At 47.5% G+C, this 19,739-nt stretch overlaps 1 protein-coding gene across 4 annotated transcripts in view; it reads left to right on the top strand.

Moving 5' to 3' along the window:
• RNF213 (ring finger protein 213) overlaps positions 1–19,739 on the top strand; it is a 131,509-nt gene that overhangs the window by 27,276 nt on the left and 84,494 nt on the right. For all 4 annotated transcript variants that reach the window (XM_073005470.1, XM_073005469.1, XM_073005473.1 and 1 more), the window contains 6 exons: positions 504–706; positions 3,884–4,167; positions 4,721–4,977; positions 7,547–7,744; positions 16,835–17,057; positions 18,017–18,072. In XM_073005470.1, the coding sequence (XP_072861571.1) occupies positions 504–706; positions 3,884–4,167; positions 4,721–4,977; positions 7,547–7,744; positions 16,835–17,057; positions 18,017–18,072 (1,221 nt within the window). The remainder of the gene's footprint in view (positions 1–503; positions 707–3,883; positions 4,168–4,720; positions 4,978–7,546; positions 7,745–16,834; positions 17,058–18,016; positions 18,073–19,739) is intronic.

Genomic DNA, 19,739 nt, shown 5'->3' on the forward strand with positions numbered 1-19,739 from the left:
ATGACTATTTCAGACAGCTCTTCCTAGCCATGCATTTCTGTGTCACATTCCATCATGGACCTTTTTTTTTTTTTTTTTTTTTTTTAAAGTAATCTTTCTTTATTACACTGTTTTTTTAAAGAGGGGATCTTGCTCTGTTGCCTAGGCGGGAGTACAATCATGACTCACTGCAGCCTCAATCTCCTGGGCCACCGTGCCCAGCTTTGTTTATCCAAGACAGAATCTTGCTCTGTCACCCAGGCTGGAGTGCAGTGGTGGGATCACAGGTCAATGAAGCCTTGACCTCTGAACTCGAGAAGTCCTCCCACCTCAGCCTCCCATGATGTTGGGATTTCAGGCATGGGCCGCGGAACCCAGCTTTGCCAGGGTTTCTTTTCTTGTTCTAGAAGCCTCCTCTTGGTCCACATCAATTTGTAGCTTTGCACTCCATGCTGTGTTTGAGAAGAACTAAAATTCCCGGGATGGGAATTTTGGATAACCAACTGTATCCTGTTCATTCCCAGAGACTTACATCATGATGGCGTTCTTGTTGAAGGCAGCACCGTCATTTCCAAGAAATACCTAAATAAATACATTCCTTACAAGTACGTCATTTGTAATAACAAGGGCTCTGCTGAGTTTGAGTTCATCTACAAGCGCCAGCAGAAGGAGGGCGAGCACGTCAACCGCTGTCTGTTCATCAAATCTTCACTTTTGGGCTCAGGAGGTAAGTGGTGGCAGGAGGCTTGCTCACCCTTCCAGAGTGCAGGTGCCAGCCCTGCAGTACTGGGCGCGTCTCTCTGGAGACCACAGACTTTGCCTGGGCAGTGAGGGCCTCTGCTCCGCAATGGCCCCTCCCCAGCCTCGAGGTTCAGTGACACTGACTTTGGGTTGTGTCCCTGGTTGGTTAAAGATATGTTGGCTTCTCCTTTGAGCTCAGTGTGACTTACCCACTCACTTGCAGATTTTTTTGTTTGTTTGTTTTTTGAGACGGAGTCTATCGCTCAGGCTGGAGTGCAGTGGTGCAATCTCGGCTCACTGCAACCTCCACTTCCCGGGGTCAAGCAGTTCTCCTGCCTCAGTCTCCCGAGTAGCTGGGATTACAGGAGCCTGCCACCACCCCCGGCTAACTTTTGCATTTTTAGTAGAGACGGGGGTTCACCATGTTGGCCAGCTGGTCTTGAGCTCAGGTGATCTGCCGGTCTCGGCCTCCCAAAGTGTTGGGATTACAGGTGTGAGCCCCTGCGCCCGGCCGGAAAGCATTTTTAATTAAGGGAAAGGAGAGAACACGAAGCCAGAAGAAGGGCTGCGACTGGGAACAGAGGGGCAGCAAAGGCCTGGAAGCTGGGTCAGGGACAAGTGCAGTGACCAGGAGGCCACTGGGACTTGTCACTTCTCTCGAGATTTTCAGATGGTTGACTGGAGATGACGCCCAGAGCCCCATCTGCAGGCTCCTGCTGGCTGCCATCCTCAGCCTGTCAGCCGCTCCACCGACCTGTCCATAGACGCGGGCGCTCCCCTTCTCGCAGAGCCCTCTGTGCCCCTCCATGCCTCTCTCAGGGGTCCCCCGCCTGAGTTCTCTGTCTACAAATTTGGGCTCTCTTGGTCACCTGGACTCCCAGCACTGCCTCCTCAGCTGGGGGGTCCTGGGCTTCCCCTGGCTCCCCCCTCCCTGCACAGTGACACTGAAACTCAAGGAAGTGAGCTGGGGTCAACTGGTTGTTGCTTTCCGCTCCCTGCCCCCCGCTGTCCGGTGTCTTGAAAATGGTTGTTTTACTGTTTATGTTGTTCATATGTTGCTTTAGGCAGATACGGGAGAATGTAAATTTAGTCCCTGTCATTCCACCTTGGACAAAGACAGAAGTCCTAAGAACTTTATAAAGTATTTATTTTTTCGTTTTTGTAAACATATTTTTTTTTTGAGACAGGATCTCGCTCTGTCACCGAGGCTGGAGTGCAATGGCACGATCTCAGCTCATTACAGCCTCAACCCCCAGAGCTCAACTGATCCTCCCCCTCAGTCCCCCAAGTAGCTGGGTCTACAGGCGTGTGCCACCATGCCTGGCTAATTTTTCATATTTTTTTTGGAGAGACTGGTCTTGCTATGTTGCCCAGTCTGGTCTCAAACTCGTGGGCTCAAGCAATCTGCCCATCTTGGCCTTCCAAAGTGCTGGGATTAAGACGTGAGCCACCGTGCCCAGCCAAACATGATTTTTACTAGCTAGAGAGTGTACTCTGAGAACTTAAGCTTTGAGAGAATAGGCCTTAGTCCAGTAATTCCATATATAAATATATTTAAATATGGAATTCTATAGATATAAATATGGAATTCATTCTCTGATAAATGCCATGGCATTGATGGCTCAGTTAAAAGGGCGCGTGGTGGCTGGGTGCGGTGGCTCACGCCTGTAATCCCAGCACTTTGGGAGGCCGAGGCAGGCAGATCACAAGGTCAGGAGATCAAGATCATCCTGGCTAACATGGTGAAACTCCATCTCTACTACAAATACAAAAAGATTAGCCGGGCGTGGTGGCGGGCCCCTGTAGTCCCAGCTCCTCAGGAGACTAAGGCAGGAGAATAGTGTGAACCCAGGAGGCGGAGCTTGCAGTGAGCCAAGATCGGCAACTGCACTCCAGCCTGGGCAACAGAGCAAGACTCCGTCTCAAAACCAAAAAAAACAAAAAAAAGGCACGGCCGGGCGCGGTGGCTCACGCCTGTAATCCCAGCACTTTGGGAGGCCGAGGCGGGCGGATCACAAGGTCAGGAGATTGAGACCATGGTGAAACCCCGTCTCTACTAAAAAATAGAAAAAAATTAGCCGGGCGCAGTGGCGGGCGCCTGTAGTCCCAGCTACTCGGGAGGCTGAGGTAGGAGAATGGCGTGAACCCGGGAGGTGGAGCTTGCAGTGAGCCGAGATTGCGCCACTGCACTCCAGCCTGGGCGACAGAGCGAGACTCCGTCTCAAAAAAAAAAAATTAAAAAAAAAAAAAAAAAAAAAAAAGGCACGTGGTAGGGAATTTGAGCCGGAGGTTGGCAGAAGCTTCCACAAGGAGGTGGTGACCGAGGTGAACTAAACAGTTGCAAGCCCTGCTGGGCCCGGGGTGCAGAGCTGGAGTGGGTGGGTCTGCCAGTCTAGACAACTGTGCGGCAGGCGGACCCCCACCCCCCGGCAAAGCATAGCACGGGGCTCAGGAGGCCTGTCAGGGTGCTTCCCGTCTCTGCCTGATTTTTACTTCTGTTTGTATGTCTTCATGTGGCCTCTGACTATCTCATTGACCTCTTGTGTTTTCTAATTATTTTACAGTGGACCTCCCTGGGTTCTCTGTAATGAGGTCTGCACTCACATGGTTTGCAATGGAGCTTAAGAACAGTCATGAATTCAGCCCTTGCCCTGTGCCAGCCACCATGCCAAAGGCCATCTGTGCCTGCTGGGCAGCCTGCACCTTCCTCCAGGGGCTGTGTCTCATTCCTAGTACAGAGGAAACCAGCTCAGTGAGGGACCAGGACAGTGCTCAGTTGCTAGTGAGGGATGTGGTTTCCGTATGACACGTTCCACCTCCTTGTGATGATGTTTAAGGAAGTTGTTTATCAAGTTTGCTGAGCTACACAGTTAGAGATCCGTTGTAAGTCTCAGGCCCGCTGCATTTCGCGACCCGGGGCTTTCCACTCATCACTGTGGGACATCTAGGATGTCTGTTTGCACAGGGCCGGCCTCAGATAAGAAGCCAGATGGAGTGAGTCTGGCTGTCGTCAGTGTGCAGGTTTTTGCTTTTCCCTTCCTTCCTTCCTCTGGCCCGTTTACTTCATCTCTGTGCCAGTCGTGATCAGCCTTCTAGGCCAGCGTCTGGGTCTCCAGGGTTTTGATGGTCTTAGGTAGACTTTCATTCTTTCTGTCCCTCTCAGATTGGCATCAGTACGATGACATAGTTTGTATGAGGCCTCCCGGGAAATTTCAGAAAGTCATGAACCATATCACAGACTTCACGAGGAAGGACCTGGTGAAGGGGAAGCAAATTGCCGCCACGGTCATGCTGGACGGCATCTTCAGCATCCTGCAGACCTGGGACACCATCAACCTCAACAACTTCTTCACCCAGTTCCAGCAGTTTTATTTTGTCGTGCAACAGCCTATGATTTTTGAAGGACACGCACAGCCGTGGACCGCTTTGCAGTATGGGGAGAAAGAGGTATCAGGCTGGCCACCAGCTGCTCTACCTTCTGGGCAGGAGCCTTACCTGACCTGCTAGTGGTCGGATGACGCCTTGACTCTGTGGGCCGGGTTGCAGATGGGAATGTGTAGAAGTTTCCGACCTTTTCTCCTACCACCATGTCTTGGAATTTCCCTGCCCTCCCCATTTTCCTCCTTTTCCTGGTTGTAATCTGAACCCCACCCCAGCACCAGTCCTGAGTCCTCCCCTGGCCTTGGAGGGAGAGTGGAAGGAACGGGGAACCCTCCCTCACTGCACCTTTTCCCACACTGCGGTGCAGCCTGGGTGTGGGTTTCAGGCTAGCCTGGAGCTGTTTCTGAGGTGAAGCTGAGCGCTGGTGAGCCTCGGGGGCCCTGCCTGAGCCCTCATGCCAGGGTCTTGGCTGCACCGCGGCTGCTCCTGTAGCTCCCGCAGGTGTGGTGGGGGGCATGGATGGGGTCTGCTGCCCTAGCTGTGGTGCTGGGGTGGTTCTGGACACCTCTGATGAATTCAAGTTCACGGTTCATGCATCTTCCTCTTCTCCCACCATCAGGTGAAGAAAGACCTGTGGGAGTATCTGCAAAAGCACATGGCACCATTTCTGGAGAGAAAAAGCGCGGACCTTTTCCCTAAAGACTGCCCAGTGAGGAGTAAACTGAAAATGGGCCTGATTGTCCTTTTCGTAGTGGAAAAATTTGAGTTTTTGTTAGAAGACAACCTGACCTCAGTGTGTCACCTCCTGTCCTCGGATGCCAGCTCACCAGATGAGCTTCACAGTGACCTAAGCCATATCCTTGGGACATCTCAGAGGTATTATTATTTTTTGTTAAAATGTTTTTATAGCTATTATAATGATTTTCTCTGATTGCAAAAATAAGTGGTTGACTAGAGTGACTGAAAGCACACAGGGAAGAAATAAAACCACATGTGATTTTACCACTCATTGTAGTCATGGCAGTAGTTTTTCCTAGCATCTATCTTATTTTTATTATATTCTGTCTTCTGTTGAATACTCTGCTTTTTTTGTTTGTTTGTTTTCCCTAGACAGCATCTCACTCTGTGACCCAGGCTGGAATACAGTGGCACAATCTTGGCTCACTGCAGCCTCCGCCTCCCAGGTTCAGGCAATTCTCCTGCTTCAGCCTCCTTAGTAGCAGGTACTACAGGTGCACACTACCAAACACGGCTAATTTTTGTATTTTTAGTAGAGAAGGGTTTTCGCCATTTTGGCCAGGCTGGTCTCGAACTCCTGACCTCAAGTGTTCCACCCACCTCGGCCTCCCAAAGTGCTAGGATTGTAGGCGTGAGCCACCGCGCCCGGACTGAATACCCCGCTTTTTGAAGCTTCGTGTCATACCATGAGCAGCGTCTGTGTGCACGCATTTAGGAGGTTGTGGCACGGTGCCGGCCTGAACACATCCCCTCAAGGATATCTGCAGAAGCAGCGTGAATGTTCTCCCGATGCCCCTGCCTGTGCCGTGTCTAGTTCAGGAAACACAGCGTGACTGTCCCGGGCCTGAAATGTTTGGTGGTGAGAAGGTGATGGCCTTTGACTTGGTGGGAAGACCTGCTCAGACCCCACTGAGCTCTGATGGTCACAGTCTCCCAGCATTCTGTGTGTGTTGATTTGAACTTGAGAATGACATGAGGTGGCCTTTCCTGACCAGCATGTCTTATCACGACATCTGCCTCTTGGTTTTACACGTTTATTTATTTGTTGTTTTGAGACTGTCTTACTCTGTCCCCCAAGGCTGGAGTGCGGTGGAGCAGTCGCGGCTCACTGCAGCTTCAACCTCACAGACTCAGGTGGTTCTTCCACCTCAGCCTCCTGAACAGCTGGGACTACAGATGTACACCACCACTTGCAGCTAATTTTTGTATTTATTGTAGAGATGGGGTTTCGCCATGTTGTCCCGGTGGTCTTGAGCTCCTGAGTTGAAGTGATCCACCTGCCTCGGCCTCCCAAAGTGTTGGGATTATAGGCATGAGCCACTGTGCCTGGCCTGGTTTTACAAATATAAAACACCCAGATAAACACTGCACATTTTGACAAAGAGGAGGAATGGTGGCAAGGCAATGTACAAAGTTAGTGCCGATGTTTAAAGTATGAGGAATCATTAATATATTTTGACTGTAGCAGATTCACCATGTATTGTTCATGGGCCCACCCCTTACATTTAAAAAGTTGTTTTGGGGCCGGGCGTGGTGGCTCATGCCTGAAATCCCAGCATTTTGGGAGGTCAAGGCAGGCGGATCACGAGGTCAGCAGTTGGAGACCAGCCTGACCAACATGGTGAAACCCTGTCTCTACTAAAAATGCAAAAATTAGCTGGGCGTAGTGATGCACGCCTGTAATCTCAGCTACTCAGGAGACCGAGGTAGGAGAATTGCTTGAACCGGGAGGCGGAGGTTGCAGTGAGCCGAGATCATGCCACTGCACTCCAGCCTGGGCGACAGAGCAAGACTTCGTCTCAAAAAAAAAAAAAAAAAAAAAAAAAAGTTGTTTTGGCCGGGCATTGTGGCTCACACCTGTAATCCCAGTGCTTTGGGAGGCTGAGGCAGGAGGGATTGCTTGAGCCCAGAAGTTCAGGATCAGCCTGGGAAACAAAAATTAAAATAAAAAATTTAACCGGCCAACATGGTGAAACCCTATCTCTACTAAAAATACAAATACAAAAAATTAGCCAGGCATGTTGGTGGGCACCTATAGTCCCACTTACTCGGGAGGCTGAGACAGGAGAATTGCTTGAACCCGGGAGGTGGAGGTTGCAGTAAGTCGAGATTGTGCTATTGCACTCCAGCCTGGGCAACAGAGTGAGACTCTGTTTCAAAAAAAAAAGACAAAAAAAGTAGCTGGGTGTGGTGGTGCACCTGTAATTCCAGCACCTGAGAGACTGAGGCAGGAGGATCCCTCAAGCCCGAGAGTTCGAGGTTGTAACGATCGCAGCACCACACTGCCTCGATGACAGAGTGAGGCTGTCTCTAAATAATGAAAATCAATTTTACAAGTTGCTTTATATTTAGATTTACTGTTGCCAGATGGCCTGGGTTCAAATGCCGGCTCTCTCAGGCAGGACCCTGCGTTGACTACTTAGCCAGGACCTGTGCCTCTGAGATTGCTCCCCGTCCTGGGAGTTTGTTGTGGGGATTCGGCGAGGGCCCGTGAAGGACCTAACGCCCTAGGCTGGGGGCTGAGGGAAGCCCTGTCTCCTGTGCGAGTTACTCTGTGGCCCCTGCGCGAGTTAAACTCTGCTCTGCCACGTGCGTTGCTCCTCCTGCTCTGTGTGCGTGGTGTTTGCTCACCGTTGGGGCTCCGGACCCCCAGGGAGACGACTCCCTGGCCAACTCAGCTCACTGCGGGATCTTTATTCCCTTCCAGCTGGCGGCTGTACCTGGTGAACCTGTGCCAAAGGTGCATGGACAAAAGTATGTACCACTGGCTGGGCACCCTGCCTGTCCTGCACTGCTGTATGGAACTGGCCCCACGGTACAAGGACGCCTGGAGCCAGCCTGAGGACACCTGGGCCGCTCTGGAGGGAATCTCTTTCTCACAGTTCCGGGAACAAACGCAAGATACGTAAGTGGTAGAGTTGTGTTTATCTACATGAATCTGGGAAGAATGGCTCCTACGCCGTGCGCCCGGAGTCCCGGTGGGCTCTGTAGTGACTCCGTTCCTATTTCTAATGACAGAAATAACACACGTTCTTTTAACATTTTACGACATCAAAACTATCAAGAATAGGCCGGGCACAGTGGCTCACGCCTGTAGTCCCAGCACTTTGGGAGGCCGAGGCGGGTGGATCATCTGAGGTCAGGAGTTCAAGACCAGCCTGGCCAACATGGTGAAAACCTGTCTCTGCTAAAAATACAAAAAAAAATAAAAATAAAAATGAGCCAGGCATGGTGTCATGTGCTTGTAATCCCAGCTACTCAGGAGCCTGAGGCAGGAGAGTCGCTTGAACCCGGGAGTTGGAGGTTGCAGTGAGCTGGGATCGTGCCCCTGCACTGTAGCCTGGGCAACAGCGTGAGACTCTGTCTAAAACAAACAAACAAAGGAACTATCAAGAATACAGAAACAACCTGTAACCCCAGAGATAGCCATTGTTAGCACAGAGGCATACCTGTTTCTGGTTTTGTCCAAATATGGATTCGTGGGTGTTTTATGTACTCAAAAGAGCAACAACAAATGATGTGTTATTTAGTCTGGCTTACAACCTGATTTTTCCTCTTCACAGTATTTTGTGGACAACTTTTTTTCTGTCAGCAAATCCCTATCTATGTTATTAAGATAAACATTGCTTAGCCTTCCAGCCAGAGAGAGTGTCAGCCTTGTATTGAGCCAGTTCTCTGTTATGGGATGTGTGGTTGTTTGTGCAGTTTCGTTTTGTCAGCGTGCTTTCATAAGCATCCTTAGCTTTCTCTGTCCAATGGCTTCACTGAGATAGATCCCTATAAGTGGAACTGCTAGGTCAAAGGCATTGCGAACTCTAAGCCATTTATACCTTTGCATAATGCAGGCTTATAGGAGAGGAATATTGGCAATATATATAATCCTGACCTCTGATCCAAACATAATGACCTCCCCTTTAGCCCAAGAAAATATTACCAGAAAAAGTTTATTTATTTATTTTTTAGTTTTTAAGTTCAGGAGTACATGTGCAGGTTTGTTACACAGATAAACTTGTGTTGGGTGTTTTTTTTGTACAGATTATTTCATGACCCAAATATTAAGCCTAGTACCCATTAGTTATGTTTCCCGATCCTCTCCCTCTTCCCATCCTCCCCCTCCGATAAACCCCAGTGTGTGTTGTTCCCCTCTCTGTGTCCCTGTGTTCTTATCATTTAGCTCCCACTTGTAAGCAAGAACATGTGGTGTTTGATTTTCTGTTCGAGTTAATTTGCTAAGGATAATGGCCTCCAACTCCATCCATGTTCCTGCAAAGGAGCTGGTCTCATTCTTTTTCAGGGCTGCATAGTATTCCATGGTGTGTAGGTACCACATTTTCTTTATCCAGTCCACCTTTGATGGGCATTTAGTTTGATTCCATGTCTTTGCTACTGTGAGTTGTGCTGCAGTGAACATACATGGGCGTGTTTGTTTATAAGTGAGCGATTTACATTGTTTTTGTTACATACTCAGTCATGGGATTGCTGGTGTGACTGGCATTTGTGGAATTTTACCACATTGTTTTCCACAATGGTTGAACTAATTTACACTCTCACTAACAGTGCATAAGCTTTCCTTTTGCTCTGCAACTTCTCCAGCATCTTTTAATTTTTGACCTTTTAATAGCAGCCATTCTGACTGGTGTTAAGATGGTATCTCACTGTATTTTTTTTTTTTTTTTAGAGACAGAGTCTGGCTCTGTCACCCAGGCTGGAGTGCAGTGGCATGATCTCAGCTCTCTGCAGCCTGCGCCTCCCGGGCACAAGCGATTCTGCTGGGATTAGAGGTGTGCGCCACCATAACCGGCTAATTTTTGTATTTTTAGTAGAGACGGGGTTTCACCATGTTGGCCAGGCTGATCTTCAACTCCTGACCTCAAGTGATCCACCTGCCTCGGCCTCCCAAAGTACTAGGATTACAGGCATGAGCCACCACGCCTGGCCTCATTGTGTTTTGTTTTGTTTTGTTTTGTTTTGTTTGAGATGGAGTCTCGCTTTATCACCCAGGCTGGATTGCAGTGGCACAATCTTGGCTCGCTGTAACCTCTACCTCCCAGGTTCAAGTGATTCTCCTGCCTCAGTCTCCTGGGTAGCTGGCACCACAGGTGCCCCACCTTGCCTGTATAATTTTTGTATTTTTAGTAGAGACGGGGTTTCACCATGTTGGCCAGGCTGGTCTCAAACTCTGGACCTCAAGCGATCCACCCACTTTGGCCTCCCAAAGTGCTGGGATGGCAGGTGTGAGCCACCGCGCCTGTCCTCATTGTGATTTTCATCTGCATTTCTCTAATGATCAGTGATGTAGAGCTTTTTTTTTCTTGAGATGGAGTCTTGCTCTGTCGCCCAGGCTGGAGTGCAGTGGCGTGATCTTGGCTCACTGCAAGCTCCGCCTCCCAGATTCTTGCCATTCTCCCGCCTGAGTAGCTGGGATTACAGGTGCCCACCACCACACCCGGCTAATATTTTTGTATTTTTAGTAAAGATGGGGTTTCACTGTGTTAGCCTGGATGGTCTCGATCTCCTGACCCCGTGATCCACCCGCCTTGACCTGCCAAAGTGCCTGGATTACAGGCGTGAGCCACCGCGCCCGGCTGAACTTTTTTTCATATGCCTGTTAGCCATATGTATGTCTTCTTGTGAAAAGTGTCTGTTCATGTCCTTTGCCCACTTTTTAATGGGGTTTTTTTTTTCTTGTAAATGTGTGTATGTTCCTTACAGATGCTGGATATTACGCCTGTGTCAGACGCATATTTTGCAAAAATTTTCTCCCATTCTGTGGGTCATCTGTTTACTCTGTGGATAGTTTCTTTTGCTGTGCAAAAGCTCCTCAGTTTAATTAGTTCTCATTTGTCAATTTTTGCCTTTCTTGTGATTGCTTTTGGTGTCTTTGTCATGAAATCTTTGCCCGTTCCCATGTCTAGAATGGTATTGCCTAGGTTTGGGCAAAGATTGGAGAAAAATTATGGAGAAGTCCTTAAAAGTACAGGCAACAAAGTGAAGTGAGATAAATGGGATTACATCAAATCAAAAAGCTTCTGCGCAGCAAAGGAAACTATCAACAGAGTGAAGAGACAGTCCACGGAATGGGAGAAAATAGTTGCCATCTACGCATCGGGTAGGGGAATTTAAGGAACTCAAACAAGTGAACAGAAAAAGTTAGATTTTAAAATGGACAAATGAGTTGAGTAGTCATCTCAAAAGAAGACACACAACTGACCAACAGGTATATGAAAAAATGATCAGCATCGTTAAATTAGGGAAATGCAAATCAAAACCCCAATGAGATATGTTCTTACCCAAGTTGGAAGAGCTGTGATCAAAAAGACAAAAAATAAATGCCCGTGAGTATGTGGGAGAGAGAAACTCTTACACAATGTAGGAATGTAAATTAGTACTGCCACTGTGGAGAACAGTATAAAGGTTCCTCAAAAAACCACAAATAGAACTACCGTATGATCCAGCAATCGTACGGCTGGGGATGTATCCAAAGTAAAGGAAATCAGTATGTTGAAGAGATATCTGCACTCCTATATTTATCGTAACGCTCAATAGCCGTGATATGGAATCCACCTGAGTGTCCACCTGCAGATGAGTGGATGAAGAAAGTGTTTTCTATATACACAAGAGAATACTATTTGGCCACCAAAAAGAAGGAGATTGTGTCTTTCGCGGCAACATGGATGAGCTTGGAGGAGATGACGTTAAGTGAAATAAGCCAGGCACAGAAAGATAAATACTGCACGTTCCCACTCATACGTGGATGTGAAAAGAGTTGATCTTCTAGAAGGAGAGAGTAGACTAGTAGTTACGAGAGGCAAGGAAGGATGGGGAGAGGGCTAGCCAAAGGTTGGCTAGTGGACACAAAAATATGGCTAGATAGGACGAGTAAGTTCTAGGGTCCTAGAGCAGTATGGAACGACTGTAATTTACAATTTATTATGTTTTTCAAATAGCTAGAAGAGTGGAGTTTGAATGTTTCCAACACAAATAAGCGTTTGAGATAGATATGGTAATTACCCTGATTTTTACACATTACACGTTGTATGCATATATGTTGTATACACATATTTGTAGATTACACTGTATACATTATACATAGTGTACATTGTAGACATATTTGTATGTATATACAGTGCACAAAATGTATTCTCTATATGCATACGCTGCATAATATATACAAACATTTGTATATAGTATGTATTATATACATATATGGAAATATAACACTGTTCCCCATAAATATGTACCATTATTATGTGTCAGTTTAAAAATAATAAAAGTAGCTGGGCTTTGTGGCTCATGCCTATAATTCCAGTAGTTTGGGAGGCCCAGACGGGAGGATCGCTTGAGGCCAGGAGTTCAAGACCAGTCTGGGCAACGTAGTAGAACCCAGTCTTTACAAAAAACAAACAAAAGAGTTGGGCATGTTCTGGTATACCTGTACCCCCAGCCACTTGGGAGGCTTACATGGGAGGATCGCCTGAGCCAGGGAGGTCAAGGCTGCAGTGGTAGAAGTCCAGATTCCCTAGAAGTTGAAATAAAAGCATCTTTATTTTCAGATTCCTCACAGGTAACCACAAACTTTCTCTTTAAGTATAATCTCTATGAAATACTGAATACTGGGTTATTTAATAGAACTGTCATAATGACCACAGATTAACCCTTCTAAGCAACATAGATTAATTTATTTTGGCCTTGAAATGGTCTTTCTCTTATTGACGTGCTAGAATGTGTTCATTCGCTCACTGGACGAATACTTGAAGGGCACCCTCCTTGTGCCAGGAAATACTACTCGAGGCACAGGGTGTACAGCACTGCTCAAAACAGACCGGCTCCTGGCCTCATGGAACTTGCATTCTAGCTGGAGAGGCAGGCAGTTAACACATTAGTAAGTCCTATTGATGAGAGAGCTCTGGAAATTCCTCCTTCCCCAGCCTGGAGGTGTAGGCCACAGAATCTGCTAAGGTCTGAAGATAGGGCAGGAGAGCAGAGGTAATGACTGCAGCATTCTGGGCCTTGCAGTGAGAAGAAGACAGTGACCATGCAGTTGGGAAAGTGGCTGGAGAACGGAAAGAGATGCCCCCTTGTAAAGCATGATGCTCAGAGCCTGCTGAATACCAAAGACTGGGGACAGCAGAAAAAATGAGGCAGTTGCTCTGCGCCCCTGGATCCCAACTTCTGCTAAAGGCAGTGTTATGGTCTTGCCTTTAGAAGATGTAAAAGCCTTTGGAAACCAATTCTTTTCCTTTTCTTTCTCTCTTTATTTCTTTCTTCTTTCACAATTTTGCTTTGTTACCCAGGCTAGAGTGCAGTGGCATGATCTCTGGTCACTGCAACCTCCGCCTCCCAGGTTCAAGTGATTCTTGTGCCTCAGCCTCCCAAGTAGCTGGGACTACAGGTGCATGTAATCACATATCACATGTGGCTAATTTTTGTATTTTTAGTGGAGATGGGTTTTGCCATGTTGGCCAGGCTGGTCTTGAACTCCTGGCCTCAAGTGATCTGCCTGCCTCAGCCTCCCAAAGTGCTGGGATTACAGGCATGAGCCACCCACTGTGCCTGCCCAGCCCTTGGGAACCAATTCTAATTAAAGCTACAACAAAGCTGTAATTCATCTAAACTATTAACTCACCCCCTGATAACAGAAGAGGCCACTAGACGATCAAGAGAGAAAACAATCAATATAGTCAGACCCATGGATGGTCCATATTTACCTAGAAAGGCTAGATATAGTAGACATATAGAGTACCTTTTACTATTATTGCTATTTTTATGTACTTATCTTTAAATCTCTTTTTTTTTTTTTTTTTTTTTTTTGAGACGGAGTCTGGCTCTGTCACCCAGGCTGGAGTGCAGTGGCCGGATCTCTGCTCACCGCAAGCTCCTCCTCCCAGGTTTACGCCATTCTTCTGCCTCAGCCTCCGGAGTAGCTGGGACTACAGGCGCCCGCCACCTCGCCCAGCTAGTTTTTTGTACTTTTTAGTAGAGACGGAGTTTCACCGTGTTAGCCAGGATGGTCTCGATCTCCTGACCTCGTGATCCGCCTGTCTCGGCCTCCCAAAGTGCTGGGATTACAGGCTTGAGCCACCGCGCCCGGCCTAAATCTCTTGAAAGTCTGTAGTAGCATTGTTCCTAAAGATCCAGTCTTTCAGGTGAAAGTGGCCTTTAGTATGCAGTGAACCTTTATTGATATGTTTTTCATAACTTCTGTTACTTCTGGGGAACCTTGCTTTATTTCTTTCCCATTGTCAACATTTTGGGTCTCCAGTACTGTGTTCCAGAAGCAGCATTATTTAAGGGCCTTCGCTGAGCACACTTGGGCTGTTTGATCCTGGATACTCGTTAATAATAGAGGTTTGGTCGGGCGCGGTGGCTCATGCCTGTAATCCCAGCACTTTGGGAGGCCGAGGTGGGTGGATCATGAGGTCGGGAGATCAAGACCATCCTGGCTAACATGGTGAAACCCTGTCTCTACTAAAAATACAAAAAATTAGCTGGGCGTGGTGGCGGGCGCCTGTAGTCCCAGCTACTCGGGAGGCTGAGGCAGGAGAATGGCGTGAACCCAGGAGGCGGAGCTTGCAGTGAGCCAAGATCGCGCCACTGCACTCCAGCCTGGGCGACAGAGCGAGACTCCATTTCAAAAAAAACTTAATAATAATAATAATAATAATTAAGAGGCTTAATTATTGGGATATTACCTTTTTATTGTAAAATATACATAATTTCCAGTTTACTGAAGGGGTGGCTGCCCCTCCACACCTGTGGGCGTTTCTCGTTAGGTGGAACGAGAGACGTGAGAAAAGAAATGAGACACAGAGACAAAGTATAGAGAAAGAAAAAGTGGCCCCAGGGGACCGGCGCTCAGCATACAGAGGACCCACGCTGGCACCGGTCTCTGAGTTCCCTTAGTATTTATTGATAATTATCTTTACCATCTTAAAGATAAGGGAGTGGCAGGACAATAGAATCATTGTAGGGAGGAGATCGGCAGTAAGACATATGAACAAAAACCTCTGTGACATGAATAAGTTTAAAGGAAAATGCTATGCCTTGAGATGCATATGCAAACATCTCCATAAACATTTTAGCAGCATTGTTTCAGCCTATCACATGGGGAGAAACCTTGGACAATACCTAGCTTTCCTAGGCAGAAGTCCCTGCGACCTTTGGCCGTGTATGTGTCCCTGGGTAGTTGAAATTAAGAGAATGGTGACGACTTTTAACCAGCAAGCTGCCTTCAGGCACTTGTTTAACAAAGACACATTCTGCACAGCCCAAAATCCATTAAACCTTGAGTCACTGCAGCACATGTCTCTTGCAAGGACAAGGTTGGGGGTAGGGTCACAGATGAACAGCATCTCAAATACAGAACAAAATGGAGTCTCTTATGTCTACTTCTTTCTATATAGACACAGTAACAGGCTGATCTCTCTTTCTTTTCCCCACAGTTTACCATGTTAACTCCTTTTCAGGGCACAGTTCCCTGGCACTAAGTACATTCCACCGTCGTGCAGCCGTCAGCACCGTCCGCCTCCAGAACTCAGCTTCCCCAGCTGAAACTCCATCCCTGTGAACCAACCTCCCCACTCCCCCCTCCGCCTGGTAACCACCGTTCTCCAATCTCTCTCTAGGATTTTGACTTCTCTGGGGACCTCACATGAGTGGAATCACACAGGATTTGTCCTTTCGCGTCTGGCTTATTTCACTGAGCATAATGTTGTCAAGGTTCATCCCTCTCAGTGAATTCTTTGTGTTTATTTATTTATAGAGATGGAATCTTGCTATGTTGCCCAGGCTGATCTCAAACTGCTGGCCTCAAGCTATCCATCCTCTCACTTTGGCCTCCCAAATTGTGGGGATTACAGGCATGAGCCACTGCAACCAGCAGCGAACTCTTTTTTTTTTTTTTCTTTTTGATTTTATTACTATTTTTGTTTTGTTTTGTTTTTGTTTTGAGACAGAGTTTTGCTCTTGTTGCCCAAGCTGGAGTGCAGGGGCACGATCTCGGCTCACCACAACCTCCATCTCCCGGGTTCAAGTGATTCTTCTGCCTCAGCCTCCCAAGTAGCTGGGATTGCAGGTGTGCGCCACCACGCCTGTCTAATTTAGGATTTTTAGTAGAGATGGGATTTCTCCATGTTGGTCAGGCTGGTCTCGAACTCCCAACCTCAGGTGATCTGCCTGCCTCAGCCTCCCAAAGTGCTGGGATTACAGATGTGAGCCACTGCGCCCAGCCTGATTTTATTACTATTTTTTTTAATATTACTGCTTCTTGCGGAACAGGGCTACCCCATAGGAGTGGGCCCAGAATAGCCAGCAGTGAATTCTTATTCTGTATTCTGAATTATATATTAAGTTAATTCTTTTCTCTCTCTCTTTTTTTTTTTTTTCTTTTTGAGACAGAGTCTCACTCTGTCGCCCAGGCTGGAGTGCAGTGGCGTGATCTTGGTTTACTGCAATCTCCGCCTCCAGGGCTCAAGTGATTCTTCTGCCTCAGCCTCCTGAGTGGCTGGGATTATAGGCTCCCACCACCACGCCTGGCTAATTTTTGTATTTTTAGTAGAGACGCAGTTTCACCATGTCGGCCAGGGTGGTCACAAACTCCTAACCTCAACTGATCCACCCGCCTCAGCCTCCCAAAGTGCTGGGATTCAGGCGTGAGCCACTGTGCCCGGCCATTAAGTTAATTCTCAATAGGATGTTCTGTACTTTTCATTTGATTCACTGCATATTTTTGTTTTCCACATAGCCTTTATTTTATTTATTAAAGTAGAGACAGGGCCTCACTAGGTTTCCCAGGCTGGTTTCAAGCTCCTGGGCTCAAGTGATCCTCCCGAGTCGGCCTTGGGATTCAGGTGTGAGCCACCACGCCCGGCCCCAAGGAGTATTTAAATCATTTTTGAAATTGGGACTGTTTCTGTCCCTCCAGTGTTGGTTTCCTCCATCTTCCCTCACTGATCTCACGGCGTCTCTTTTCTCTATCCTGATTTCTCTCATGCAGGAGCCTCTTACTTCGGTTTATGAGCCAGAATAAGCATTTGCTGAGCGTGGATGAGCCCCTCTTCCGATCCTGGTTTAGTCTGTTACCTCTGAGTCACCTGGTTCCGTATATGGAAAACTTCATTGAGCACCTGGGTCATTTTCCTGCTCATGTCCTGGACTGTTTTCTGGGAACTTACTACCGCCTGCGGGGACTTCAGAAAATCTCCTCCCGGAATATGCAGGTTTGTTTCTGAAATTGGCTCTGGAGTCCTGGCTTAGCGAAAGCAGACTAGATACTAAACATGGAGATGTCAGGATTCTTTTTTTTTTTTTGAGACGGAGTCTCGCTGTGCCGCCCAGGCTGGAGTACAGTGGCCAGATCTCAGCTCACTGCAAGCTCTGCCTCCCGGGCTTGCGCCATTCTCCTGCCTCAGTCTCCCAAGTAGCTGGGACTACAGGCGCCCGCCACCTTGCCCGGCTAGTTTTTTTTTTTTTGTATTTTTAGTAGAGACGGGGTTTCACCGTGTTAGCCAGGATGGTCTCGATCTCCTGACCTCGTGATCCGCCTGTCTCGGCCTCCCAAAGTGCTGGGATTACAGGCTTGAGCCACCGCGCCCGGCTAGGATTCTTATTCCTAAAAAACAGACAGTGGGCTGGGTACGGTGGCTCACACCTGTAATCCCAGCACTTTGGGAGGCCGAGGCGGGCAGATGACGAGGTCAGGAGACTGAGACCATCCTGGCTAACACGGTGAAACTCCGTCTCTATTAAAACTACAAAAAAATTAGCCAGGCATGGTGGTGGGCATGTGTAGTCCCAGCTACTCGGGAGGCTGAGGCAGGAGAATGGTGTGAACCCGGGATGTGGAGCTTGCAGTGAGCCGAGATAGCGCCACTGCAGCCTGGGTGACAGAGCAAGACTCCATCTCAAAAAAAGAAAAAAAAAAGAAGGTCTCGTGTGATGTATTTCATAGCTGCCATTTTTCCTTTCACATTTTTTGGTGGAGAAAATGGTATAAGTTTAAATCCTGAGTTTTATCTATAAAAGAGGTAAGATTAGTATGTGAGCACCTTAAAATTTGTTTGTAGGAAGGAAACAATGTATACCATACTGATGTTGGATTTTTTTCAGCTCTGTTTTAGCAATGACAATGGTATTGTGATTCAATCTTCTGTCCCGTTTTTTTTTTTCTCTGCCTTAGGATGTTCTGAACATTTTAAAAATGCTGTTGCGCCTCCTGGACACTTACCAGGACAAGTAAGTGGGAAGCACAAGGCAGTCTGTCCCTCACATGAGACCCCCAGGGGCTTCCTGTGACCCTTATGATTGGCCGCGCCCCACATTGGCTGTTGTAACAGCAACGTCATAAATTAATGTGTGATCCACTTCTCTTCTCAGGTTATTAATGTAGTCGTCTTTTTTTGTTTGTTTGTTTGTTTTTTAGACAGAGTCTCACTCTGTTGCCCAGGCTGGAGTGTAGTGACGCGATCTCACCTCACTACAACCTGTATCTCCTGGTTCAAGTGATTCTCCCAGCTCAGCCTCCCAAGTGGCTGGGATTACAGGCACACCCACCACGCCCAGCTAATTTTTGTTTGTTTGTTTGTTTGTTTGAGATGGAGTCTCACTCTTGTTGCCCAAGCTGGAGTGCAATGGCATGATCTTGGCTCACTGCAACTTCTGCTTCCTGGGTTCAAGTGATTCTCCTTCCTCAGCCTCCTGAGGAGCTGGGATTACAGGCACGTGCAACCACGCCCAGCTAATTTTTGTATTTTTAGTAGAGACAGAGTTTCACCATGTTGGCCAGGCTGGTCTCGAACTCCTGACCTCAGGTGATCCACCTGTCTCAGCCTCCGAAAGTGCTGGGATTACAGGCATAAGCCACCATGCCCGGCCCTCTGTTTTTTGGGTTTTTTGTTTTGTTTTGTTTTTTAAGAGAAATAACAGATATCAGCTGCTAAGATTTGGGTTTATCTCCCTCTGGTCTTTTTTCCTATACATTTTTCCCTTACTTGTAAACGGTCATGGTACTGCATATGCATGGTGGGTGTTCTGCATTTTTTTAATACTTAGTTTAAGATAAAAATCAAAGGTAGCTTTATATAATTATCCAAAATCATTTGCTCCTGCAAATTTGTGACCTCTGATACCGTGAGGGGTCACAGAGTGCAGGACCACTGAAATGTCCCAGCGAGCAATGGGATGCGTGTTGTCTGAGCTGTTCTCTGAGCGGTTTGGGCACTTCCAGTCTCCGTTCACCTCCTTTGTTCACGTCTCTGCTGATGTTGATCCAGCACCTGTGACTTCAGGATCCCCCCCACAAGCTCCCTACCTCCCCACCGCTGTGTGTCACAGCCTCCGCCCAGGGAGTCCCTTCTTACACCGCCTTCCAGCCCCTCCATCAACTCTCCTCTTAAGCTCCTCCTAAGGCTCCTCTTAAGTCCCTCCTGAGTCCCTCCTGAGTCCCTCCTAAGGCTCCTGCTCAGTCCCTGCTCTGTCCCTGCTCTGTCCATGTGTCCCTCAGAAAACACAAAACCCAGGTCCGGCAGAGCTGGAGCCAATTTCACACAGGCTGCACGCTCTTCTTCTATTTCTTTCTCTTCCTCCCTCCTTTCTGTTTCTTTCTGAGTATTTTTTCAAATTTATGTCGTATTTTAATGTCTAGTGATACACATCTCTTTGCTTTTTTCACATCCCAGAACGCACTGAGGGGTGTTTGGACTTGCTTTGGTTAGAACAGTTGAGACTACAGAGACAAGACAAGAAGATTTTCCTTCTTTTTTTATCTTAGTCACAAGTTCAGGACTGATTGTGATTTTCCAGACGTTAACCTAGATAAGGGCAAACAAATGCCCTGTTGTTAGTTATTTTAAAGGAAGGGGCTCGTCATCAATGGTTACCATTTTCTGACTTCTCCTAAATCC

The sequence above is a fragment of the Chlorocebus sabaeus genome, chromosome 16, assembly GCF_047675955.1.
Source record: "Chlorocebus sabaeus isolate Y175 chromosome 16, mChlSab1.0.hap1, whole genome shotgun sequence".
Lineage (NCBI taxonomy): Eukaryota > Metazoa > Chordata > Mammalia > Primates > Cercopithecidae > Chlorocebus > Chlorocebus sabaeus.